The 27,545-nt window shown below is 39.8% G+C and overlaps 2 protein-coding genes across 4 annotated transcripts in view; both read left to right on the top strand.

Annotated features, from left to right (window-relative positions):
• The window catches only part of ano3 (anoctamin 3), a 55,915-nt gene extending 41,984 nt beyond the window's left edge, over window positions 1-13,931 (top strand). For all 3 annotated transcript variants that reach the window (XM_059335548.1, XM_059335546.1, XM_059335545.1), the window contains 13 exons: window positions 443-503; window positions 2,693-2,775; window positions 4,576-4,716; window positions 5,094-5,258; window positions 5,463-5,499; window positions 5,621-5,732; window positions 6,033-6,090; window positions 6,361-6,458; window positions 6,754-6,908; window positions 7,274-7,426; window positions 8,681-8,831; window positions 8,921-9,101; window positions 9,621-13,931. In XM_059335548.1, the coding sequence (XP_059191531.1) occupies window positions 443-503; window positions 2,693-2,775; window positions 4,576-4,716; window positions 5,094-5,258; window positions 5,463-5,499; window positions 5,621-5,732; window positions 6,033-6,090; window positions 6,361-6,458; window positions 6,754-6,908; window positions 7,274-7,426; window positions 8,681-8,831; window positions 8,921-9,101; window positions 9,621-9,803 (1,578 nt within the window). In that variant the 3' untranslated portion in view covers window positions 9,804-13,931. The remainder of the gene's footprint in view (window positions 1-442; window positions 504-2,692; window positions 2,776-4,575; window positions 4,717-5,093; window positions 5,259-5,462; window positions 5,500-5,620; window positions 5,733-6,032; window positions 6,091-6,360; window positions 6,459-6,753; window positions 6,909-7,273; window positions 7,427-8,680; window positions 8,832-8,920; window positions 9,102-9,620) is intronic.
• A 9,594-nt stretch (window positions 13,932-23,525) lies between these two features.
• fibina (fin bud initiation factor a) lies at window positions 23,526-26,741 on the top strand. Its single transcript, XM_059335587.1, has 2 exons — window positions 23,526-23,660; window positions 25,512-26,741. Exon 2 carries the CDS (start codon window positions 25,679-25,681, stop codon window positions 26,306-26,308), a length of 630 nt encoding a protein of 209 aa, XP_059191570.1. The 5' UTR covers window positions 23,526-23,660; window positions 25,512-25,678; the 3' UTR covers window positions 26,309-26,741.
• Window positions 26,742-27,545: the final 804 nt, after the last annotated feature.

Raw genomic sequence — 27,545 nt, 5'->3', positions numbered from 1 at the left:
ATCTCTACACTTCATTTTATGTACAGATTAAACAATTACGATAAACGGCGATAACTAGTGAGCTTTATCGGTGCTGTCAGGCTGATTTGTTTCTGGTGGACAGAGCCAAGCTCGCTGTTTTATCCTCTTTCCAGTATTTCTGCTAAGCTAAGCTAACTGACTGCTGGCTGTAGCTTCTTATTTATCAGACAGATATGACAGTGGTATCAATCTTTTCATCGAACGCTCAGCAAGAAAGCTTATTTCCCTTAAACATTAAACAATTCCTGTAAGAAACGTTTCGTGTGAACTCAAAGATGAGAAACTTTTTAGATGTTGATCATGAAGCCCTTACATATGTTTGAAATTGAAAATATATCAGTCATACTTTTGTTTCATCTATAAAACCGCCATTTTGGGAAGCACTTTTTTCCGAGCAGCCCTTTGTGTGCTTGTTTTCTAGGTGACCCATCTGTTTGATAATGGCGGCACGGTGTTCTTTGCTATCTTCATGGCTATTTGGGGTAAGTGGAGGCGTTTTTTTCTTTTTGTCCCTTTCTTTTCTGGATTTTGTCAACACTTGTTGTGTTACATCAACTATGTGCTTCGCTTGATACAAACCCTTCTGGAATTCAAACCTATTTATACAACAGTGTGTCAGTGTTCATGCTTCCACCCTGCGCTCAACTCCTCCAAACACATTAAGCTTTTCAACTGAGAATTTGATACAGTAAACACACTGCAAGATCCTCACTCTGAAATACATTTGTCAGTGAATAAATTGTGATCAGGTTTCTCTGACTGAATGTCTGCACTTACACTCCCAGTGGCACCCTGATGTAATTAGTCAGATAATTAAACATTTCTCCAGAGGGAGACGGTATCGCTTGGCTGTCAGGGCTGCACCACGTTAGCAGTATATTGCAGCTATGGTTCCCACAGCTGTAATATCTTTGTAATGTAGAGTGTGAGCAGCATCTGGCCCTGATCCATCTATCTGCCAGCGTGGTAAATAATCACCTGAGTCCAGAGGGAACACTTGGCACATTGTGTTCTGTGTTTGGGCTAAACGAAGGCCAAGGAGAGCCGGAGAGCCGAGGGAGGTCTGGGCTGAGTGAGGTCTGTAGCTCTGAATCCTGCGTTAAGGCTTTTGGCAGTGTGGACCAAAGTAACAGTGCTGCACCAGTGAGTGAGTGCACTCTCTAGGTCTGCTGAGCGTGAGCGTGTGTGAGCGAGATAGAGACGAAAAATTGGTTAGCCCAAGGGACCGAATGTAGGCATCTAGAGAAGGCTGCTTTTCTCTCTCTAAAAACAAAAGTGGGTCAGGCTACATTAAACTTCAACATCTTTAACAGCAGTGGAAGTTGTTCTGACTGAGGTTTCATGTTCTGCTGCTTTTTGTAAAAAAAATGTTGGAAAACGACTAGACTTGTGTTACATATATTTTTGAATTGTGTACTTTTATTATCCCAAATGTTTCGAACAATGTTCAAACCCAGAGAATTCTGTAAATCTATTCAAAAATAATGGTGTGTTTCATTTTCCCCTTTTGTTGCTCTTCCTTCCGGGGGATCAGTTAATGTGCTAATTATTTTCTCAATTAATTGATTAATGGACCAAACAATGTGACACAAATGTCCAAAAGCCCAAGGTGATGACATGAAATTGCTTTGTTTTGTCTAACCAGCAGTCTAAAACCTTTAAATATCCACTTTAGTATTAAATACAACAAATAAATGCAGCCAATTCTCATAATTGAGTATCTCGAACTGAGTCATTTTTGGCAGTTCTGCTTGAAGATACTCAATTATAAAAATAGTTCACAATTAATTTGTGTTCATTGATAATTCACTAACTGTTCCAGCTCCAAAATCATGGAATATGTTCAGAAGCTGTGTTGAAGCTGCACAGCACTGATCGAGTACTCATGTCAGTTTTCATTAGACGTTCTTCCATCTGTTAGAGAATCACATATGTGTATAACATGTACATCTAATGAAAAGTGACGAAAGAGCTGAATCAGTAGTATCGTGTTTCAGTGTGCTGTCCATCATAGATCATCCATGATTGCACTCTTTTCCACTGACTTTGAGGTCCATCTGTTACTGCCTTTGCACGAAATGCTACTAAGATGATTTTTCCACATATGTTGAACCACATAAATGCTGATTATGAAGCGTGCATGCCATTCACTCTTTATAAAAGCCTTTTTTCTGATCTTATGTATCTGTAATAAACCAGAAAACATGAAAAGTCTTGACAGAAAGAGATTACCAACATCATTCTAGTGTGGTGTGCAGCTCGAGTCACAATAGAGTCCCACACAAAGGAAACAATGCCTGCAGAGTGAATCCTGCCCACAGAAAGCTTCACTTTTGAAGTCTTTCAACACAAAATGGAGCTCGCCTGACAAAGACACGACTCGGGGTGAAATATTGTACAAGTAAAGCCTATTTGCTGTTGCCACATTTCCTTAACTTCGCCGCAGAAACGGAGCACTTTGATGGCTGTAATCAGTTTCCATAATGGGCCATGCATGTCACTGCAAACTGTGTTTCACTCAGGATATCTGGCTGCAATGTGGTGTTTTTATCCTGGTTGCACATTGTGTGCAAAGTGAGTGGCCCTTTGCTGTCACATGATTATCAATCACACTGTGTGTTACATATAAAAGTTGATCAATAATGTGATTGATTCCTGGTCCCCTCTGCAGCCACAGTATTCCTGGAGTTCTGGAAGAGGAGGAGGGCAGAACTGACTTACGACTGGGATCTTATCGATTGGGAGGAGGAAGAGGTATGTCAGCAATATCCTAAAAATAAATCTGACATCGTTTGATTACCTCACAATGCAGCACATCTTCTCAGTTTGACACTGAGACGGACCTTTTCTCAAATAGCTCCAACCCAAATTTTAAACTAATTTAGCAGAACGTGCAGCTATCTTCCTGGAGCCCCAACCATCGAGTTGGTAATTTTTAATTTCAAACACAGAGCATACTTCACTCCCCACACATTGCATAAAACTAATGCGTCACCATCACAAAACTGCACCCTTTGCACTCAGAAAGCGTTGGGCAAATTTTTTCATATTGTGTGGGAGTGCCAAAGGGTGACGGAGTTCTGGAAGAGGGTTTCAGAGATGCATACAGCATACTGTCAAAAAAAAGTCCTTACTTGCCAGAATTCCTGATACTTAATGACAGCTCTAGTTGGAACTCTTGCTTTGTCTCAGTTTGCGTATTTCTGTACTTACACTTTTACCTTGCATGGCAGGTTGATTTCGGCAATAGATAGAAGATCGTGCAAGACTTACGGGATAACAAATGCTATCTTGTCAGGATTCAATTAATTTGTGTCTGAACAGCCAATTGTTCAACTAATCAGTGTCCTGTGAGGATCTACTGACAGTTACAGGTGTGGTTAAGGTGTCTGTGACAACCGGTCACAATACAGGCAGTGATCAAAACAGTGGCGGTAAAAATAGACATTGACCAACAAATGGTTTGTACAATCACTTCCCAAGTAGTTTTTTAAATTGCCTGTCCTTTTCCAAAAAGTTTCCAACAATAGCTTATCACATGGTTCTATGTAACAGACAAAACCATCTGGGAGCGACAAGCTACGTACACTTCCCTGCAATATGTGTTCCCGGATAATAATAAAAGTTGAGTGTGGAATGCTGGAAGCTTGTCAACCTCAACGGTCGCCATCTTTCCTTTATAGCAGATGACCACCAACCCTTTTCATACTTGCAGCGGGCGAGGAAGCTGCAGTGTTTGCAACTGAGTTAACTGAAACACTAAACTATAGAAATTTAAGTATTTAATATGTTGTTTTATTTACTCATTACCACAAAGCTGTAGTAGATAGTAGCCATTTTGGGGTTCATTTATCAATCCAAAGTGAATAACTGACAGCACAGCATAATGTCCCAAGCTTCTGTTTAGTGTACGTCAGGCACATGGGATCAGAGACAACACTACCTTGTCAAAATTCATTATGCAACTAAGTGCATAGTGTACACAGTGTACTACATGCAAGTATCCTATCAGGAGTAACCGAATTGAGACGCAGCTTCTGTGTTAGGCAGAGAAGTCTGGTGGCAAGCTGGTCTTAGATGCCAAGTGACTAAAAGCTTGTAGATGGAAAGTTGTCATCCTGTCAATATACAAAGATCATTTTTTGACTTCAAAGACATAGCAAGCTTCAAACACTGGGCTGCCAACATGCATCAAGCAAAAACCGAGAATACTTTGTACTGGAGACAAGCAATTACTAGAATAAAATCCTGTTCTCTGTGTCCGTAAGGGTGAGCAAGGTGAGAGGGAACCAAATGGAGGGAGGGAGGCTGGGTTCATATATCTTCTAATTTATTTATTTTTTGTTGTTGTTTTAGTGCTGATTAATGCATGGACACTTATTATATTTCTTTATTTGTGACTTTATTTGTAATCTATGAACTTGTCATCCCACATGCTATATAATCAAGTTTAAATATCAATAACAAATTATTCCAAAAACAATAATGACATGATTTGAAAAGAAATGAACATACAGTTCAGTAGTTCATATTGGTTTGTGTGTTTTGAATCAGGAGGAGCTGCGGCCTCAGTTTGAAGCCAAGTACTCCAGGGTGGAGAGAGTCAACCCCATCTCTGGCAAGCCCGAGCCTTTCCAACCCTTCTCAGACAAACTCAGCAGGCTCATGGTGTCTGTGTCCGGAATATTCTTCATGGTAAACCCTTTGATCTTTCAATAATCTCCCCTTTTGGGATTCAGGCTGAGAGTGAGATCACCGTTGTCTTGTGTGCCACCTTTTGGTTTATGATGTGCCAGCAATGGCATGACACCTCCCCCTGCTGGATGGAAAGTGTATTGAAAGAAATTGTTGATGTGGCCTTTCTGGTGGCCTAATTTCTCCCGTTTACTGATTAAATTTGAATGACTTTGTTTGCCGGTAAACGTAATTGTTTCTTTATCAATAGTTTTTTTTCTATTAAAGCCCACTGTAGTTCATTAAAAGATAAAACCCCTTTAACCTAAGAGTTCAGCATAAATGTGCATATAACATCCCCTCTTCTCTGCTTCCTCCTCTCCATCATCTCTGATTAGATTTCCCTCGTTCTGACAGCCGTGTTTGCCGTGGTGGTTTTCCGTCTCATTGCGATGGAGCAGTTTGCTTCCATCAACTGGTACTTTGTGAAGAAAAACTGGCAGTTTGCCACCTCTGGCACCGGCGTCTGCATCAACTTTATGATCATCATGTCTCTCAACGTGGTGGGTGTCTGGACAGGCCTCATCTGGCACGTTCACATATTCTGTCCAGCAAATGTTTGATGAAACACTTACTTAGAACTTTGTTCCAGGGAATGTCACATCCACAGCCAGAAATCCTCTTTTTGAGATTCCTGTTTGCTTCTTTTTCTCCTGATGCTCAATCGTTTTCTCTGTTGATTCTTATGAGTGCTATCATCCTGTCAGGTGTATGAAAAGGTGGCCTATTTGCTGACAAATTTAGGTGAGTGTTGTCCACATGTTGCATGCTTTTACACCTTCATTATCTTGTGCTTCCCACATGGTTGGCAAGCATTTATTTTCTCCCTCGCCCAGCCCAATCAACCCCTATTTCTCCCCCTCAGAGCACCCACGGACAGAATCTGAGTGGGAGAACAGCTTTTCTCTGAAGATGTTCTTGTTCCAGTTTGTAAATTTGAACAGCTCCACATTTTACATCGCTTTCTTTCTCGGAAGGTAGGCTGGCCGCCGTGAACTCTACAGTTTCTGTTTACAGTGAATTTAATGAGCGATTGTGCAAAGATGTTTTATTTCAAACTCCCATGTCATGACATTCGCCAAGACTCCTTCCCATTCCCTCCTTGCTGTATTTTTTCGGCCCCATGTTTCAGCATTTACAATAACTGTCTTGAGTAGAAATGTTACCCACCTCCGACATAATTAGCACCTTTAAGTGTCCTTTATTCCTGCTTAGACTTTATTAGTTTTCCTCTGATTGAATTTCGTAGCTAATGTTGCCAATCTCAATCTGTTCAGGTTTGCTGGCAGGCCTGGAAAATACAATAAACTCTTTAATCGATGGAGACTGGAGGAGGTGAGTGCAATTAGGCGTCACCATAAGTGGGCTGATTATTGCCTTCTGTTTGAGAATATATTTAGAACTGTCACGTAATTCATCTCTCTAATGATCCGCCTCTATATTTCTATGTGAACCATTAATCTCCCTCATAATTACTGGGATTTCGAATTTAATGATCAAAAAACAGAATGGGATGAAGTGTGTCCCAGGATTTTCTCATGGCTTTGAATTATCAGGCATGAAATATGAATGTTACATTTTTATTGCTTGAATTATTTTTCTCAGTGTCACCCCAGTGGCTGTTTGATTGATCTGTGCCTGCAAATGGGAGTCATCATGTTCTTCAAACAAATCTGGAACAACTTCATGGAGCTCGGTTATCCGTAAGTAATATTTTATTGCAATTATGTGGCTCTTTCTTTAAGAACCATTTGAAAAGTCACATTTAATCCTCAATGCTGTAAATCTAAGTGACTGGCAGTTTACAAACCTTGTGTCATTTCTGCAAAGTTTTTTTTTTTTGTCCTTCAGCTCATTAGCATATGAAAAGGCTTTTCTCTTGCAGAAACACATCAAATCCTCTTGTGTGGAGCTTAGTAAAAAGCTTCCTGCCGTGCTCAGTAAATTGTCAGAAATAATTGCTTTGAGTTGACAGTTAGCTCCTTGCTACGTTTTCAGCTTGCTGCAGAACTGGTGGTCTCGTAGGAAGATGAAGCAAGGAGGTGGTGGAGGGCAGAATGTAGAAAATAAATCCCAGCTCCCACAGTGGGACAAAGACTGGAATCTGCAGCCAATGAACGCCCATGGACTGGTGGATGAATACCTTGAAATGGGTAAATTAATCCATCATTAGTTTTGATCAAATAATATTTATTTAGTTAATTAGTCATTTTTATGCTTTTTCATGCTAAATTACTTATTTCCAAGAAAACTATGAGCACATCTTCAGTACACATGAAGTGTCACTATTGAATGATTCTTTGTGCAGTTTTACAGATCTATCAGTTACATCAACAAACTGATTTGTTGTGTTAGTCGACTTATAATGTCTTCAGTTGAGGAGAGCCTTGAATATAACACTGTTTGAGTGTTATTTATCTGAAGAGGGAAGGAAAAAATTCAAAGTATGTGTGATGTCTGTGCCAGAGTCGAGACGGACGTCCTCTGAAGTAAATCCAAACGTTTCTTTCCTCTGCAGTTCTCCAGTTTGGCTTCACCACCATCTTTGTAGCGGCGTTCCCGCTGGCTCCCCTCCTCGCTCTGCTCAACAACATCATTGAGATTCGTCTTGACGCCTACAAGTTTGTCACTCAGTGGAGGAGACCCATGCCTGCCCGAGCCACTGACATAGGTCAGTGTGAGCTCCGACCACCCCCGCTCCTCCTCCGTGTCTCTCTTACACTGTGTCTGTTGTATTTTTAGATCAGAACCACTTCAAATGGAGATAGATATGTTCCCATATCCTCTGCGTCTGTACTGCCATATGCTGCATCTCGCCTCCCACCACCCCTCTCTCCATATGATTACAAACAACACCCTCCAACTGCCGCGTATTATATGGCCAAATGCTTCTTGTGGCATGTTGCCCTGTAATTAAAGGAAAAATCCACCCTGAAACACTTATAATTCTTTAGCTGTTATGAGCACATGATGTTTTCAGTCACACAAAGAACAAAGCTTCTTTGTAGGTTTAAGCAGATATTTTCTGATCATACAGAGATGAAGGCAGAAAAGACAAAGATGATTCTTCTCTCAGCACAGTAGCCTTAAGAGACTTTATTGAAATGCAGCCAAAAACATGCTGTATTTTGAGTAACTGTGAACAAACCATTTGGCAATTATTTGGTTTGGCTCTTGCAACTCATTCTGGTCACTTTTAAACTGCAGAGAAGTAAATGAACTGCAGTTGTTCATCATTATCTTCTGCTTAACCCTTTAATAATCCGAAGGCCTTTCTGTATTTCTAGCTGGCTAAATAATTCTCCAAAGTTAGGCTACATTTTAGTGAGGGAAAAACTGACATGGCCATTTTCAAAGGCAACCCTGACCTCTGACCTTTATGCTAATCCCATGCAGTTTGAGGCAAAACAATACAGTATAATTGTGTTATTCTCACCAATTTTATTTGAATATTTCTGCATGCTGGGTCTCTAAACTATCTGGTAATTGCATACATTGGGTGTCACTGGAAAGCTGGGACCCTTGTAGATGCAGCCCAGTGTTATTCATGTGTGATCCCCATCGTAGCCATTTTATTGAAATTAGAGTAAAATGACTCATTCAATCGCCAAATAATTACAATTCTACAGAAATCTCCAAAATTTCATCTTGAAAATTCCAAATCACTTCTAGATGCCACCTTTATGTGGCATCTCCAACTGACCTTTTATCTACCCCTGAGCATCCCCTGTCCTCCACCTCTCTAAAAAAAAAAGGAAGATGAATGTAAAGAGGTTAATGCTGTTTAATGTTTCATCAATAAAAGCATTTACGTTCCAGTGTGTTGTAGAAAAAGATATGCAGGTTTATCAACCTTTTCCTGACTCTTCATTTCCACTTTATAAAGTAGTGAAAAGTGTTTATTCTGCTCTGGTTTATCTGTCAGGTATCTGGCATGGGATTCTCGAAGGTATCGGCGTGCTGGCAGTCATCACCAACGCCTTTGTCATCGCCATCACCTCAGACTACATCCCCCGCTTTGTTTACGCCTTCAAATATGGCCCCTGTGTGGACAAGGGACACCACCATGCGGATGAGTAAGCACTAAATAAAATGTGTAAGCTTTAGATATATCCGGCAGAGTGGCTGGTGTTATGGTCTGATAGCGTCTCCTTTCCTCCCTCAGGTGTTTGCGAGGCTACATGAACAGTAGCCTGTCTGTGTTTGAGATGAAGAATAGCAGCCAAGTCAAATACTGCAGGTACAGAGACTACAGAGCGCCGCCCTGGAGCTCAGTGCCGTACGAATTCACCCTGCAGTTCTGGCACGTCTTGGCTGCCAGGCTGGCCTTCATCATCGTCTTTGAGGTCTGTCAGAGTTTCTTTTTTCTGTGTGTACTAGTAAGGCAAGCAGCTAAAATGAAATCCCCTTGTGTCTCCTAAAGTCTGTGAAACTACAGATTGTTTTGAAGATTTATATTTATATATGTATTTTACTTTAATTAATTTATGTGCTGTCATTGGCAAATGAAATCCTCACAGGCTGAATTTTGGTGATTTACATGCTTTAAATGGTGCTACAGTAGGTTGAGGAATTTCACTGAAAAACCAACAGAATAAATCACTAATTACACGGCGGTCCAGCTAAAAAAAATGCACCATTTATCTTCTTTTTCCTTGAATAGTTGACAAGATTTTCCCCTGACAACGCTGCCTTGTGCAATGATTTGTGCAGTTAGAAAAACTGGCAATAGCATGCACCTATAAAACATTTTAGGCCACATAAAGTCCTTTATTGTGGTGCACACAGTGTTATCATTTGCATGCTTATTGAAACATGCAGCAAATCCTGGCAGCATAACTCATAAATGTTTAATGCTTCCTCAGCACCTGGTGTATGGGATCAAGTCCTTCATAGCGTACCTCATTCCGGACATGCCCAAGGATCTCTGCGACCGCATGAGGAGGGAAAAGTACCTAATGCAGGAGATGATGTATGAAGCAGAACTGGAGCACCTGCAGAAGGAGAGGAAGAAGAACGGACGGCGTTATCACCACGAGTGGCCTTAGCTTTTACCCCCATGTCTCCACTACACGCCGCACAGCCCTCAACTCACAGGCATGACTCCCCCCCTGCCTGCTTCTTTATGTATTTTAGCTTTGAGAGTCTAGCTTCACTCGGCTGATTCTGTACACCAAAGACACCCTCTTCAGTCACCAGATCCTCCCCACAAAAACCTGTCTGGCTTCAGGCTGTGACCCGACCACTCCCTCGCCATCTGTTCCACGTCCAGCGCATTCTGCCCCGCCCTGCCCTGCCCCGCCCCCTCACCTGGCTTCATCCAGCAGGTTGCCCTTGGGTCTGTGCTGTGTCATGGCTTCACTGGGAAAACCTGTGCAATTGTAATGTTTACTATGCAGATCAAGGGCTGCAGATCACCACTGTTCACTTTTGGCACCCATCCTGCACTCTCTCTGTGTGGCAGCTAGCACTTCGCTTTGACTCTGTGTGGTGCAGCTTGCAGCATGGCCGTGTTTTTCTCCCTTGAGCATCAGCAGAGGTGCCGTTTGGCCTATTATATGTGACAGAGCTACTGTGGCACTCGGCATTTCTTGTTGCAAAAGAGATTCTGGTGATGTGGCTACCAAATACAACACTGTTCTTGCAAAGCGACTGTATATTGCCCTTGAAGCATGCTGATTAATATTTGCAGCAAGAAAAGTAACAAAAATAAAAGCAGCAGCATTCATTGTGGAGGATGTGAACATGCATTAGGTACATCCGACAAAGAATTCTCTATGACATTATATAAAGTGCATGGTAATATTGTTTTGTACCTTTTGATAGACAAAGTCCCTGTCATGATGCCTGGTTCACGTGTGGGTGTACTCAGTGTGAGCTGTGTGTTAATCTCAGTGCTACTGCTGAGCTTGACCGTCTTGAGTTGAGGAAATGTGAACTTTTTGATTGTGCCTACAGTTGTGCGCCCCACGACTGTGTCACCAACATCACGTGTGCCTGTTTGTGCTGCACGTGCTTTTTTTCAAGTGCAAGAAATATTCTCTCGTCGTTCCGTTGTGTGATCTTCTGCAAACTCTCTGAACTCTCCTGGAAGGATTTGTTTTGGATGTGAGTCACACCACAGTACCTACTCGGGTCTCGGCTAATGGCCCTGAAACACGGTATACGTTGTAATGTGACTCCCATCATGAACAATGTACACACTCGCATGCAGGAGCCTCAAATCTGCTCTTCCGTTCTGTGCCCGCAGCCTGTTTTTCATTTGTTGTTGGAAGCCCTGAAGCGTGGTTGAAACTTGGATCACTTAGACATACCTGTGGCTTGGATGTTCAGCTTGCAAAGAACATCCATCCACTGTTCTTCGCTCATAAAGTACGCCAACATACTCCAGTTCCTTTGCTAAGCACATGGTCAGATGCGGTTTTCTGCTGCTTCCTGACCTTTACTGATGTGAAACTGAGAAATTAGGTTTTGTCAAATGCAAAGTCGTGACCTTTTATTGTGGTCAGTTCTGATGTCACAGAGCTGTAATGCTTTGGGGAACTCAGGAAAACAGGCAGCATGAGCGACGCATCCATCTGTGAGGCTGAGTCAGAGTCATAATCATTTCCTGTTTCATTCATGTTGAGATGGAGAGTTGTGAAGTGAACAGTATTAATGAGGGGGTTTCTATTTTGCTGGTGATGAGGGGACCTATTATGCTCATTTTCAGATTCATACTTGTACTTTTGGTTATTACTAGAACATGTTTACATGCTTTAATGTAAAAAACCCCCACTGTTTTTCATATAGTGCCCATGGCTACTGTACCTCTATTCACCCTCTGTCTGAGACGCTCCCTTTTAGCCTGTCTGTTTAGCCCCGCTCTCACAGAAACCGGTTATAAGCTTCTAAACCGTCTCTGGCCCCGTCTGCTCTCATTGGTCAGTGTTTATGGGTCTTATGCATCTGTGATCTCGCTGTCTCTGCACCATCAGTCATCATAGCCAGAAAAATGACACTCCTGTTTCTACTGAGTTTCTAATGTATTTAAAGGTATTTTGGTGTTTCTTCCAGAAATTATGAATATCCATACGTTTTGTATGTTTGTCTGTGTTGCCACGTTGCCTATGAAAACACAATGTACACATGCTACATTCAATTTTAACACATCTGTCACCACTACGAGACAACCCACAACACCATTCATAGGCAGAAGGGACAGCTAAGTCAATGTAGCTGTTACCTTTGCTGTTCTGCCTTAAAAATATAAACACAGCTGCAAATCTAAGCAGAGTTTTCATTTATGTCTGTGACCATTTATTTTAAAATGCCTGTAAGGTTGGTTTTAATAAGGAGTGGGTTAAATAAAAAAGAAGAAGCTTTAAAACCAAAAGCTTGTCATGGTTCCAACAGGAATGTGATGTGAAATTGGGGGGAAATTAACAACATCAGCAACCAAGATTACAGGTTCCCCTGATATTAGCATGTGGCTACATGTAGCAGTGTTTGTAATGTAAACACTGCAGTAACGTGCCTGGAGCAGGTGACTATATATCATGAAGTGACGTCAGCTTGAGCCAAGAGTAGAGAAAGCTGTTGGAAACGGAGCATTTAGAACAGTTTGAAACATGAAACTTGTGCTCAGAGGAATTACTTTTACATAGGTAAGTAAGAAAATAAGAGCATAATAGGTCCCCTATTAAATGTTGGCTTAAGAGTTTCAGTACAGGTCATGTTGATCACATGATGGTAAATAAGATCTAACTGCACTGAAGATAAATAATATCTATAATAATAACTACCCTGAATGCATTGCACAACACTTGAAAACGTGGAATTTATAATTTTACACCAATTGTACACATCTTTGTATATACATTTTATGATGTATGTAATGTTTGTATATTTTTTATTTTCTGCTCTCAGTATGAGTTCACCCGTTTTCACCCTCAGATAAACGAGAGTTAATGTCCACATTTCTCAGGTGTCCTCTGAATGTTTTATATTTTCTAAGATGCAATCAAAGGTGTCCTGCTTTTTAAGATATATATATTTTTGCACTGCAGTGCATTTGCATGACTATGATGCACACTCACAGTTGAAAGCATGTTAGATTTTTCTTTGCATTATCAAGGTATAAGTATAGAGCGTATCAGAAAGAAGACATGTGATGCAGGTTGTTGGTTAACAAGTGTTCAGTCCATCATCACAATCATTTCATTCACAAGAGAGTTTTTTAAGCTCATTAGAAAATGAGTCCAGGTTTTCAGAATATCTTCCCTGCTATGTGAACATTAAAAATCTATGCATGTTGTTAGTTTGAACAGATGCAGATGTAAATGTTCTGGTACATTTGTACTGTAGAGTATGCATGACCTAACAGCTGCTTCGAGCAGAGCTAACTTCTGTAAAGTTGTTAACAGCGTCTTAAACATATCACCTCCCTTTTCAGTGTTGATTCTTTTCTGTAGGTCCGGACAAGACTTTATGTTACTTGATGTGGCCGAATTTTAACCTGTAAGAGTATTTTCTGAATAAAAGTTTGGACTTTTTATTTATATAATATGGAATTTCAAGGACAGTCAAATAAAACTAAACCTTCAGATTTGCTTTGTTTGAACACTCAACTGGGAATTTATGTTTACCCCCTAACAGCTGATGTGCTTAACCTAATGTGATAGGGGTAATTTTATGAATGAATATGACCTTGGATGTTTGACTTGCTCGGCTATTAATCTTTTTCCTGTTATCTCTTCTCTGAGAGCATCGGTTCACATTCTCACTAACACAAATGCTGCACAGTGGTGGAAAGGCTGCCTTCATGCCTTCTGCTGTTAGCAATAGCACAATATGGGTATTGCATAATGAGTAATAATGGCATGACCTTGCACATCTCTGAAAATATAACAGTCTAGGGGGGGATTAAGCTTTCTGTTTTCCGCTTTGCCTCCTAATAGGATTGTGCTTGAGCAAGTGTTGTACTTGACGTGGAAGCACAGTGACATTAGACCGTAGATTTAACTGTACAATAGGGTGGTTTCAGTCGTGACATGAAGTGTATCAATAACATTGTTTACTTCGTTCCTGTTTACATGTAAAAACATATTGAAATGTATAAAAATAATGTAACATAAAATAATTTGGATATCACTCTTTTTCTGTAATAAATCATGGATTGTATCTTTTAAATCAAATCTACTCTCTTCATTTTTGTAACTGTTGTGATATAAACAGCAGACAAACAGCCTCTGGGCCCAGCTGATATCATCTCAATGACTATCCAAGTTTAACTAAATCTGCTCATGGAACAAACCAGAGCGCAGCGGAGAGCAGTTTCCCCCCTTGCTATTATCACAGACCACAAATCTTCTTGCCAGAGAGCGTTCATATAACATATTGTTAAAAAAGATCGTTTCTATCACAAACCCACCATTTGAATAATGCAGGATTTTCCCACTGTGTTATGACCGTTTACTGCCACTGCTGCTCAGGCCTCAACTGTTTTTCCACTCATGTCATGAAATGTTAACACACACTGGTTTACTTTGAGCCTTGATGACAAATGCTTTATACTTTTATTATTTCCTGTCATCCGTCTTACTGCTGGATGTGCACACCCAGATATTTCCTTTCACCTCTTCCATCAACAGACGTTACATACTGCCCTAAACAGCTGCGGTTTCACATTCTCACCAGGGTTGGGGTCCTGCTGCAAAACTAGAAGATCAGAAATAGTTTTATTGCATTTCTATCTTGTTGTGCTGCCATCCCACATAAAGGGCGGATGTTGTGTGGTGCTGGAAAACTTTAAGAGGGATGCTGAGGAAGTATGTGAAGTCTGTGCAAAAAGGGATGGAACTTATTAAATTAAAATAATTAAATGAAAACAGCAAAACAGCGAGATGCCACTGACTCTCCTGGTGGAAAAAAACAGTCAAACTCTCTTCTTAAGTACAAGTAGCAATACAATATTGTAGAAATACTTTTTTTTTAAATGTCACTGCATTCAAAAGCTTCTTAAGTTAAAGCACCATGTATTCAAATGATCAAAAGTAAAGCACTTGCTCTGCATATACAAATTAAGTGATTAATTTGTATATATTACTTCTCTGTTTGTGCAATCTGTTTTCACTCACTGTTTGTAGTTAAATCTACAAAGTTTTGCAGTATTATTCATTTATAACCTACGTAGCTGTGAGCCAGGAGGTGCAGCATATGATCAATACTGAAGTTAGTTGTTTGGACGCAACCTCTTGTGGCAGGGAGGAGAGTAAATGCAGAAGTCAGCCGACGTAAATAAAGACACAGAGAGTTAATTTAGGCAATGTTGTTGTATTAGCAAACCTGTAAATGTCCTTCTACTTCTACGTCGTATTTACGTATGGAAATAGTTATTTTTACCCATATGCTGATCTTTTTCCTAACCTTAACCAAGGATCAGAAGATGAAGGTTTTTGTTACTTGAACATAACCAAGTACTTCCGTTTCACAAAATGTGTTTCACAATGTGAGCCACATGTTTGAAATAGTGTTTTTTATATATATTTAGAATATATAAAACAATATGTGTGGGTTCATTCTGCATAACGACTACCTTTACTTATTGTACTTTAAGTACATATTGATGCTGATACTTTTGTACTTTTAGTTAAGTAAGTACGTTTTGAAGGCAGGCCTTTTCTTGTAGTTAGAGGAATTTCATATTAGTACTTTTTCAACTATTGTTCACATGTTTAAAACAGCAACCTCGGACCATTTTGCAACGTTAAATACATATTACTTACTTAAATATTTCTTTAGATATCATATGAATTGTTCAGGAGAGTGCTTTGTTTTGTGACACAGGAGCAGGAACAAACCAAATGTGGACCCAGACTTCATAGCTCTACAGGTGGTCAAAAACTACACAGTGTACTTTTTAATGATTAAACATTTAAAAAATCTGGATATGTTGTAGATTTTATGTGTGTGCATATGATTATGTTAACAGGCTGTAATGAAAAGGGGAGAGAAGCAGCCACATACAGAATAAGCTCTGGACAAAGAGAAAGACGCTCTGGTTCAACACTAAATGTTTTCTCCAGTTCACTTGTTTCTGCAGGGCAGTAAAGTCAAAACTGTCTGTCTACCATTAAAACAGAAGCAGCTTTATTCACATTTAGAGCAGACCAGTTTTCCAGAGAAATAATTACAACCACAGCTTCATATATCAGTTCTGTTAACCACTCTCCCTGTTGTACAGAAAGCAGACATTAGTTCTCGGCCTCTACGAGCTCCTCCAGCTGACTGATGTTTTTCATATAGATTTACAGAGCATGTTAGGAAGGTAATCAGTGAGCCCGCTGAGACTGTGGCCATAAATCCAGCAGCTCCGAGGTGTAAACAGGACAGGGAGCCGAGGATGACCAGCAGGGGACAAAAGAGTCACAGCAGTGATGTCCACAAATCATCAGTGCAGGAAACTGTTACAAAGGGAGGCGTTCACTGATACACAACCTGTACTCGGTTAGATCTGTTTCTGGGCCGTAAAAAAGATCTGTTTTCACAAAGATAAATGACAAAATATGTTTAGCTCAGACTGAAATATATAATGTGGACTGCAGTGACATTTTGTGCAGGTAAAGTGAGTACTACCATTATTTTTTTGCTAATAACGCATTAGTTTTGCAATTCAAGTTATCAGGTATTTAGTTAAGACTTTAAATAAGCAATCCATTAATTAGTAGTACCACAAAACCTAAATCCGGATGCATTTGCATTGTTTCTGGTTCATTAATTGCATGTTTGTTAAATGATCTACTGCAGGCTATAAAGCTGTGTCTATATGCCCAGTTCACTGTCAGATTGTCTGCTCAAGGTTTTCTATTTACTTTCATTTACTTTAAATAATCCAACTGTTTTAACTGCGGTTGAATTGCAAAAATTAGCATCACGTGTTGTTTAAACTTGTTGGGTTAGCTGTAAAGGAGATATTGGATCTGTCATTCCTGTTATTCACCTGCTGAGTTACAGACTATGGGTTGTGGATTAGTCTCTGCAATGAGTCAATACATTCAATACATTCAAACAATCGCAAAGGAGTTTTCATTCATTTCATCAAGTTACTTTTCTCAGAAAGAAACACTATAACAGTGTTACATAACAAGTAACTTTTTTACTGTCAGCAATCTTGTAATGATACTCAATGCTGACTCTGATTGAGTCAGCATTGATCACCCTTTCCTCTACGCCACCATGAGGTTTACATGTGACGTTCTGGGTGAAAAGTCTTCATTACTATAGATTGTATTGATATTCATTTTTACACTCATAATATTCAGTTGACTGAAAATAATGTTGTTGATCTCCAGACAATTATAATTTGTTTAAATACTTGCAGAGTTGTTGCCTCAGCTGTACTGTCTATGACAGCATGTTAACACATTAAACTGAAATAGTGAACATAAACATTAATGCTTGTTAGCGTTGGTGTTGTGAGCATGATAGCATGCTGACGATAAGCTTAAAGCATGCTGCTAGCACGTCTCTAGACTCTTGTCAAGTCTTGTTAAGTTATTGCAAAAATGCAGTGCTGTCAGCATGTTTCTCATCAATTGACTGGCTCCGAGTTTTTACTGGCTCCTCTCATTCAGAGTGCTGAAGTCAATCCAACATCAGTTTGATGTATCTGAAGTGACAGCACGCTTGAAAGCCGTGTTTAAGTCACACAGAGCAAAATTCAAACACCAACGTATGCACAACATTGGTTACTTAAATAAAAAACTGGAGATGTAAATTGTTAATTACCACCGTTTTGGGCCATTTCAAGCCATAAAAATGTATGGAAATTTGAATGACTTTATTATACATAAATCATGCATTTTACAGCAGGTGAAGATAACAGTACAGAGGGCACGGTGGTAATATGTCTATATCTGGGTCGAAGAGGGGTGAGATTCAGATATGAAGCATGAGTAACAGCAGTGACAGATGAGCTGACCTGAGCAGAGCCTCCTGCACTGAGAAGCAGTGTCCTCGAATTAGTTTCAGAGCTGGATGGATGAATGAAGTGACACCTGTGCAGAGGGTCAAGGCAAAAACCCGCCATCAAACCCTCCTGCAGCTCCAGGGAAAACCTTGGCAGAATAACTTTCATTTATTCTACACAAACTAGACATGAGGTACTAATAAAACCTATCATCACCATCGTTGCTGCTGCTGTTGTTAATTACCCGGGCGTGTGCTGGTGTATCTTGAATTTATTATAGGAAAAATCAATGTGACATATGCCTAATTTTTGTACATCTGTGTCTTTGTACTATTTCTCCTCATGTTGGATACAATCAGTGCCAATAAAGTACAGTCTGCTCCAGAATAAACACCTGCAAATCAATCCGCCATCACATGGAAAAATGTGATATACTGCACCTGCTTGGCCACCTGACACACGTGTCCTGCTGTTTTATGTTCCGCCGTGCAGATTAATCTGTAAACAGCATTAAGCAAGCTTTGTGTTTACAGAAATGTTTGTTAGTCCAGGTAGAGCTGCCGGCAGTGCTGGAGGCCCTACACACCTGTTAGGTCACTGAAGCTAACAGCCACAGTGATGAGTGTGACAATGACTTGTTAACTGTTTTGGTCTCAGACTTCCTCACTCTTAATGAGAAATTGTTTAGTAATCCACCAAAAACCACCGACGGTACTAAAAACCTGGAAAGTTCCTCTTGAAGTCCGATGAGCCATGAGCTGGTGAGCCAGGGAACTGAAACCCATTAGTTAAACAACAACAGAACATTTCATGTCAACAGACGTGGTTCCACATTTTGCACAGAATGAATTTGTCATTAGAGCAAACAATTTAACACAAAACAGTATTACGAGCAGAGTGCAGAGGCTGAGAGACGTAATCCTGAGAAGTGAAGAAAAAAACAGAAAAATATCCCCTTTTTTTTTAATTTCTCACTTTACTTGAAGACAATTATAGTCAGTGTGTAAAACAGAGTCAAGGTCTACACCTAGAACAAACTGCATCTTTGGATTATGAACTTTTTATTTTGTATATATTTAGTTTTATTAAATATTATTATCTTATCATATTACCACAACCAGTATTTGTCTATACAAGTAATTTCCTTTTTTGTAAACTATTTTATCATATTCAAGTCCCAGTCCAGGCCTGTTATTATTGTTAATTTTATTTTATTATTTGAAACTATTTATTTTATATATATTCAATATTTTTTCATTATGCATGTTTTTTTCTGAAATGCTTTTCAAATGTGTAAAAACAAATTATTCCGAGGGTTATACACGAGGGCGTCCCTGATATATTCTGTATTTTGTAAGAGGTCCTTGGCTGAACAAAAAGCTTCTCTACTGTTGACGTGCCTGCACTGGAGAAAGATCCACACACACTTCATCTCTCAGAGTTGGTGTCAGAGTTTAGAGCAGAGAGAGTAATTTGTCATCAACATTGTTCCATTTCATAACACGAGCAGGTGCAAGATGAAAAACATCCGCCCTCATTTGCACTTTTGAATTTACATCTTTAATATTCAGTGGGTTCATTTCCAGCGGATGCGTTTGTAGCGCTCCCACTTTCCAGAAGGTTTGTGACCTTTACACAATGGTGAGTGTGTGGGCTCCTGAAAGCGTCGTCATGTGTGTAGGAAGAGAGGCACAAAGTGCTGTGACAGTGATTATAATACTATAGCAGCTGAAAAATAGCACAAAATGATATGTCTTGTGGCTGTATTGCATTTTGGTCTCCTGAGGTTTCTGAAAAATGACTTCCCCTGCTTCAATAAATTTCCTCGTGTGTGACTGTTAACACTGGTGCAGCAGTGAGCTCAACAAAAGCATTTTCTCTTTCGAATAAATACAGAAATCTGATTCTTGCAGTTGATGTTTCTGATTATAATTAGCATGAAGCCTGAGGATGATTAACAAATCCTTAATTTTGGTGAGTTTAGTTAGAAAAATGTTTCCAAGTCACTACTTACAAATAATTGTATGTTTAGCTCCTTAGTCCTGACCCATTTTTCCCAAGACTTCTCACCCGACCTAATTTTGTTCCTTTATTCGAAATTGAGCTTTTTCCTCTCTGAAATGTTATGGATCTTCATCAAATTTGGCACAGAAGATAAGATATTTGCACGAGCAGGGACATGCACATACATTTTGAGGCTCTGTAGCTCTAACTTAAAAACAAGGACAACACCCTTCCCCAAGTTTACACTTTGAAATTGTTTTTTTGAAATTGAAAGATTCTATTTTCAGTTAAAATAAATAATGTTTATTTAAAAATGCACCTTTTTCATCTGTATTCTTGCCATCTGTCAACATTAAGAGTTTTGCCCAACACAGATGTTTTGTTGGTTTTTATTCACAGCTCCGGATTGCCCAACTCTTTGTCAAAAAGTAATAAAAGTTTGGATAATATGGTAATTTAATTTGGTCAATTTTTTTCGCAATTATGAGTACCTCATATTTTTATAACCACAACAGCAAAATAAGACAATTATTGTTCAGCTCAGCCAAGGAGAGCTGCTTCTCAGGCGACTTAAGCTCAGCCTTGTGCACAGCCTTGTAATTGAGCATGCAAAAAGTACATTTATTTGCGGGGGTTTTAAATATCCCATGGTGTTTCCCTCGGTAGAAATATTGGCTTCCAAACAGCTCATTTGACAAAACTGGCACATCTATTGAATATATCACGCAGTTACAGCAAAACCTGAGGGCTCGGGGACACGACTTCCAATCCTCCAGAATTAGCATTGTGCTGATAAATGGCACTAAAGCAACATGATACATTTAAATGGAGTTTTACTCTCTTGGAATTCTTAAAATGTCATACTTGCGCATCTTAAGTTTTACGACAAATATTCTACAAAACTTTTGATAATCAGCATGACTTTCTGTCACTGTGCTGATTTTATTACAGTGTTAAAACAGTAAATTATTCATATTAAAACAAGATTGTGCAGAGCTCTGTGCTTTCTCGGTAGTTTTTAAACATTGATTATTTATTATTAAGAGGAAGATTTCTCTTGGAGCTTGTTTTCATGAAGTTCAACATAAATAAACCTTGCTTCATGGCTAATAACCAAGTAAAAACTTGTCTGAGATGAAGTGGGGTCATTAAGGGTCACTGTGAGACTGAGTCAGCTGCCTTTCTCTGCAGCCGCCCACACAGCCTGCAGGCCTTCGACCCTCCTGCTCCGTCAGATCAGCACTGTGAGGAAACACATTACCACCATCTGAAAGGCATCTGTCCAAACTGCAGCCCTGAGGCCTCCTTACACACACACACACACACACACACACACACACACACACACACACACACACACAAACATACAGACACAACATTATACTGTAGAGGATCAACAAGAACATCCCTCCCAACTCCACTAAATTATATTTGTTGTCACATCTGTTGCTACATCTGCTTTCAGGCAGCTCTGCCCTGCAGTACCCCCGCTCTGCTCTGGCGAGCCGGTCAGTTTACTCTATCGGTGTTTATGTTGAGAGACACTGTATTTATTCAGGTGTGTTGCTGAAGAAGAAACAGAGAAAGGCTGCGTGCCGGGAAGCCTCAAGCTGTCTCTGCTTGTATCCTTCACTCAACAGTGTTTTCAGCAGTGCAACAGTGGTTTTCAAACAAACAGAGAGCTCTGACTCTGGTTTCCTCCATTTGTTCTACAGTACAATTACAAAATATTTTCACACACAACCTCATACTGAATATTATGACCGCATTATTGTGGCGCAGCAGCGATAAAACTTCTACACATGACATAAAACCACTGACTTTAAAAAATCTATTGCCCCTTATGAACTACTGTTGGATTGTGACTCAAGCTTCAAAGATAAATGTAATAAAAAGTACAAACTGTGTGTGAATCAAAACAGAGTCCCAATGATTTAAGTATATTAGCAGAGATATCAGATTCAGTTAAACATTGCTACATTCTTTTTAATGATATTTGGCATTTTCTGGCATTTTCTATAATTTTAGTACAAAAAATAGAAGAAATCTCCTTTAATAATCAGTATTCTTTTACTATCAATCAGGACTGTAGTTCTTGAGATTGGATCCGAGGCCATTTTTTTGAAGTCTTGCAGTTTGGCTAATGGTTCATCCTAAATCAACACTGTATTAGCATTGGAAAAGACATTATGACCTATTATAGTCATCAACAGGACCTGATTTGCTCTGGACTTAATCTGGACTTAGCCCTGACAACCTTTGGTCTTGGGCTTGACTCTGACTCCCTTAAGTTGATCAAGAGAGCGGCCCTGCTTGCGATTGCTCGATAATTTTCACTTAACACATCAGCTCGTTGTTTTGATTGTCTGACCTGAAACTCCACTGTTTTAGTTCAGTCTTGCTGCCTTAATCAGCATCACATCCAGCCCAGCCACAGCAGGCAGCTGTTCTCTGTAAAAGAGCTCTAAAAACCCTGTGTACACGACCTGCTCAGCACCAAACAGCAGACGGACACAGTTAGTGACGAGCTGGTGAACACAGTGGAGCTTCTAGCAGCCAAAGATCCAGATATTTCCTCTGTATAATGATCTGCATCTGATTGATCACCCTGTTTCCACTAAACTCCTCTGTTCTTTCCAAATCTGCCACAGGCCTTTTACATGACACAGTGTAATTAATAATATCAATACAGGCTGCACTCCATTTAGCTTTACTAGTTCAGGGCCGTGCAACTTTCTCACTGATACACTTAAATGAAACACATGCTGCCATACTTTCTCTTTATACATTCAGTTTGTACCTCAGCTGCTCTTACAGTATGTTGCACGCAGTATGCGTACAGTTGGGACATAATAATCCATCATAACATTGTGCCATGACCTTTGACCCTCTTATATATCCATTCTGTCAATGAGATGTCATTTGTCTTTGCTCTGTCAGCAGCTCAGTCTATGTGTATCATATTTTGCTGTGCAGAGGATTGTGGATCAGAATAGCCAGAAAAGCATGCATATGAATTCGGGAAGTATTTTTGCATGGGAATGGGTATTGGAACACACCCACATAAATCATTAACCCTTTAGAGTTTGGGGCTATTTTGTCGGTTTTGGACTCCTTTTCATTCTGCCTGTGTAAACCACTTAAAAATCGATGTGTTAATATAATTTTTTTCAGCACAAACTCACCTATATGACCTGATTATTATTTTCATTTTGACTTACTGGATCAACATTTTTAACACAAAAAACTCACACAAAAAATACAAAAAACACTCACAAAAACACACCAAAAACATTAAACATTTTTTACAAAACACACACACAAAAAAACACATAAAAACACACAAAGAAATTACATGGAACACAAAGAACACAGATAAAAACACAGCAATTACAAAAAACAGTAAACACAAAAGATTGCATTAAAAATGCTAATTAGAAAAATCTCCGCAAAAAAAGTAAAATCATGTTACTACACTTGGTCAAGGTGTTTTTTTTACCGTTGCTGAAAAAGAGTTGATGCATTAAATTGGACATGGAAAATTCTGGAAAAGCCAAAACTTTAGAGAAAAGCTGACAGCAGGGCTCAGTGCTGCTTCGTTTTTACGTTGTGATGTCATGAAGAAGTTGTGCTTTCGTGGACTCTAGAGGTTAATTACACCTTTTTCTGCTCTGAAAAGAGGCCTCATTCCCTCCATCCTCTGACTTCCACACCCTCCTGAGCACCTGCCCTCAATTCCCTCATCAGCTCAGTGTATATCTGTATCCTGAGCACTTGTTTCCTGTCAGATTGTGCCTCGTAGCCACAGTGTTCCAGCTTTGTTGTCTTGTATCTGCCTTCCTGTTTTCTCAGTCTTTTGATCCTAAAAAGTTTTTGGACTTCTGCCTGCGCAATCTTATAGTTCTGTTTGCCTGCCGACCTGCTGCCGACCTGCATCCTGCCTATTGACAAGGTAAATCCTGCTTTTATCCTTCTCCTGCTGTCTGAGGAGTCTGCTGCGGCTCTCAGTTGTTAGAGGAAAGAAACACACACAGCAGCAGCTCCTGCAGAATAACAAATACTGCAAATGTTCTCAAACATGTTTAATTTTCCAGTTTATTTAGTTTATGATTAAATCAGATATTTCATATGCTACTCTTAAGACTCGTGTGTGTATTGTACCTTGTTGTGTAGCAAGAAAAACAGGCTTCAAACACTGTATGGATCATGAATAAAAAAAATCTGGATCAAAAACAGAAGACAAAAAGCAGCCATATCCTGCCTGTGTGTGTTTACAGTTTGCCATATGTTTCTAGTTTGTGCAAGTTTTGCTAACATGCTGAAAGCCGTATCTGAGACCACCCTGTGATGATGTAATTACCTCAGACAGGATGTGCAGTAGAGGGGATCGTAGCCCAGGGGACTCTCCCTCCGTGCAGTAATGTAATCACCTGAGTGAAGAAATCAGACCCAACTCAAACTACATTAACACACTGAACCCAACAGAACTGGGAACTGATGCCTGTTGAAATTCACTGAATTTATCTGAAAACCGAGATGTGTGTACTTTCTTTCAGCAACACAGAAACAAAAAAACATTTGTTCCATTTGTTGTGTGGTGTTTATGCATCACAGTACTCACAAGATCTGCTAGATACTAAAATAACTAATCTGATTTTCTTTGTTCTTTCCACAATATCAGTTTGATGCTGTAGTTTATGTGAAGGCAGCAATCTTAAAACATTGGTCAGGTTTATTTAAATATGAAGGATTTCTGTTTTTATTTACTTATTTACTAATATGTGATCAGATTCAGACCTTTACAAGACCTGGACTTGATACGGTGCAATAGATGGATTGCATTCAAGCCTTAAATTGAATCAGTGGCCCCATTCATTAAAATAACTTGGTTATGTGTAATAAAATTGTAATATAAATGCCTTGTCAGCATTTGGTGACCTTGAAAAACTTGCATTATGAATTGCAGTTTTTTATGAAGACAAACTCTGGCTATAGTGTTAATTTAAGATATAAATCCACCTTGTTCCTACTGACTGACATAGGTTAAAGTTTAGATAAGGTTCCCGCTAATATACTAATATAATAATTTAGCTCCTGATAATATGCACAAGTTACTCCCAAAATAGAGCTTTGATGATTAGTCAACTAATCAATTCATTAATTGATTAAAAAGATATTGCCAAGTATTTTGAAAATCAATAGTTCAAGTTATTTTCCATGCAAAAATGGCAATTTTGCCTCAGATATGGAGATTTCCTTCTTTTCTTTGTTATATATCACATTAAATTGAATATCTTTGGATTTTGCACTGACAAAACAACATATTTAAAAGCATCACCTTAGACTTTGAGAAGCTGTGATGCATTTTTCACTAATATATGAATCAGTAAGACACATGCCTCCCAGAAACCGAATCCAGATTGCAACAGATTACTCTGCCACTATATTTAAAATAATTAGATATACTACTAGTGGTACTTACTTAAGTAAGGGATCTGAATAGTAATAAAAGTACTAATACCTATCAAATGTACTAATACCACATGTGAAATTACTCCACTACAAGTAAAAGTAGTACATTCAAAACTTACTGAAGTAAAAAGTACTAACACATTGAAATGTACTGAAAGTACCAAGAGTAAAAATTATGCAGAATGGACCCACTCATATTGTTAGCCTAAATATATTCTAAATATATTATTATTTAATGTAGTTAAACTTCTACTTTAGTTTCACATATTTCATCACTTCGCATCAGTGAAATGAAGTTGTATATTTCCATTTCTTTTTTTCTTTTTTTAAGTGACTGTGGTTGGAGTACACAGGGGCCACCAGGGGCCCCCCTGACTCAAACAGGCGGACTGCGCCTTTTAGGTGACGGGGGATGTGTAACATGAGTCGGGATGAAAACTGTGCGCTGGATCCTGCTGCCAGTGCAGATGCTGTTCGCCAAAGAGAGAGAGGAGGTGCATGATGGATCCCGTCCCACTGCTGCTCATCTTAGTCACCTCTGTGCCGCTGGGCTCGGCAGTCTACGACGGGCCCCTGCAGCCGGAGATCTCCAATGGCACTTTCCATCACTTCTTTGTCCCGGACGGGGATTACGAGGAGACGGAAGACCCGGAGGAGTGCCAGATGCTATTTAAGTTCTCGGACGTGTATCCGTGTGGGGCCTCTGAGGAGAGGGACTCCGTGGTGAGGGACGACTTCATCATCACCAAGCTGCAGGCGGAGGACGCGGCGCGGCTGCTGGAGGGCATCGGCCGGACCGTGGCGCACGACCTGGACGGAGAGGACAGCTACGGCAAGTTCCTCCAGCGGGAGATCTCCCAGATCGGCGAGGCTTTTTCCAACGTGGACAAATCTCTGCTGGAGCTGGAAGTGAAGTTTAAACAAAGTCAGGAAACTGAGCTGAGAGAGGAGCAGCAGCTGAACGGCTATGTGATGAAGCAAGTGAGTGACATCCGCGGAGCTCTGAGGGAAACTACAGACATCTCTGTGGGACTAAAAGACAAACACGAGCTTCTGTCTCTCATCATCCGCAGTCATGGTACCAGACTGAGCCGCCTGAAGACAGAGTATCTCAATGTTGGCTCATAGTGGGGTTATTGTAAGCTTAGTGTGTGTGTGAGAGAGTGTGTGTTTTTGTGTGTGAAAGACAGACCCTCCAGTTCAACAAACAACTGGAAAGTTAATTGTGGCTTATGAGTAGTATCTTGAATATCTCTGACCCTTGGCTGTCCCCATTCCTTGGACATGTGTCATTAAAGGGAGCCCGAACACAAACATCAAGACATTCCTCTGAGTCAGGAAGGAAAAAGGAAATGTGAACATTAATTATGTGTGCATGGAGCCCTCTGTGCCACCTCTGAGGAAGAGATTTATTCATAAGGGAAGATAAAAGCCTCCCAAGTGGATTTATCAGCCTCTGAATCAATATAATTGCTATATTTTTTTGTCTGTGTGGTTTAAATTATGTTGTTTAAACAATTATAGGTTTTTCTCATCAAATAAAAGCTTATTATTCATCACATATCTCAATTTTCCCTCATATTTTAAGCAAATAAACCCCAACTTAATCAAGAATTTTGAAGTCAAAAGTTTTTCATACAGTATATTTTACTAATTTGACCTGCTCTCTGCCATACAATGGTCTATTTCTTAAACTCTCTCCATCCTTTGAAGCTTGAGGTTTACACAAACAGTGAAAAGCCTTTTGAAATCTGAACTTTTGATTTTCGGCACTTGTGTCTTTGCGTCACTATGTTTGCTGCCGGCGCTACAAGTGGCAGACTCGACTGTCCCGTCAAGTGGCCCTGGTTAATTGGCGTCTGAAGTCTGTCATTGCCTCCCACTTCCATCTGGAAGTCATCTACTTGAGTATGAAATATGTTTGTCCAAAGGCGACCACTGTCGTCATTATCTACTCTTTTGTCTGTCATGATCTATAAACTTGTGTTTTATGTGCAATGTCTTTGTGTTGAAACTCTGAGTGGTTTTCAGTGACGTCATTTGGACTAAAAATAGATTTATACATGAAATACAGCTTGTTTAAATTTCAAAAGAAATATCCCCTTTTGCTCTCTGCTGTGTTGAAATGCAACGTTTTATTTCAGACAAACTGTTTACGGGAGGAAAGTTGTTTTGAATTCCTGGAAGGCATTAACTCTGCCCTACAGGGTCACACACCAACTTACTGCCGGGCTGTTTTAATTTGCCTTTAATTTAATATTTTGAATGCCTTTGGTGGAAATCTGTGTAACTACCGTTTAAAACGCTCTTGTTCCAGCCAAAGTCTGCAACAACCACAAAGTAACTGCCATAAGCGTGCCCACTT

Source organism: Centropristis striata, chromosome 6, assembly GCF_030273125.1.
Source record: "Centropristis striata isolate RG_2023a ecotype Rhode Island chromosome 6, C.striata_1.0, whole genome shotgun sequence".
Classification (NCBI taxonomy): domain Eukaryota; kingdom Metazoa; phylum Chordata; class Actinopteri; order Perciformes; family Serranidae; genus Centropristis; species Centropristis striata.
Note: the sequence above shows the minus strand (reverse complement) of the source record. Positions and strands in the feature narration are given on the sequence as shown.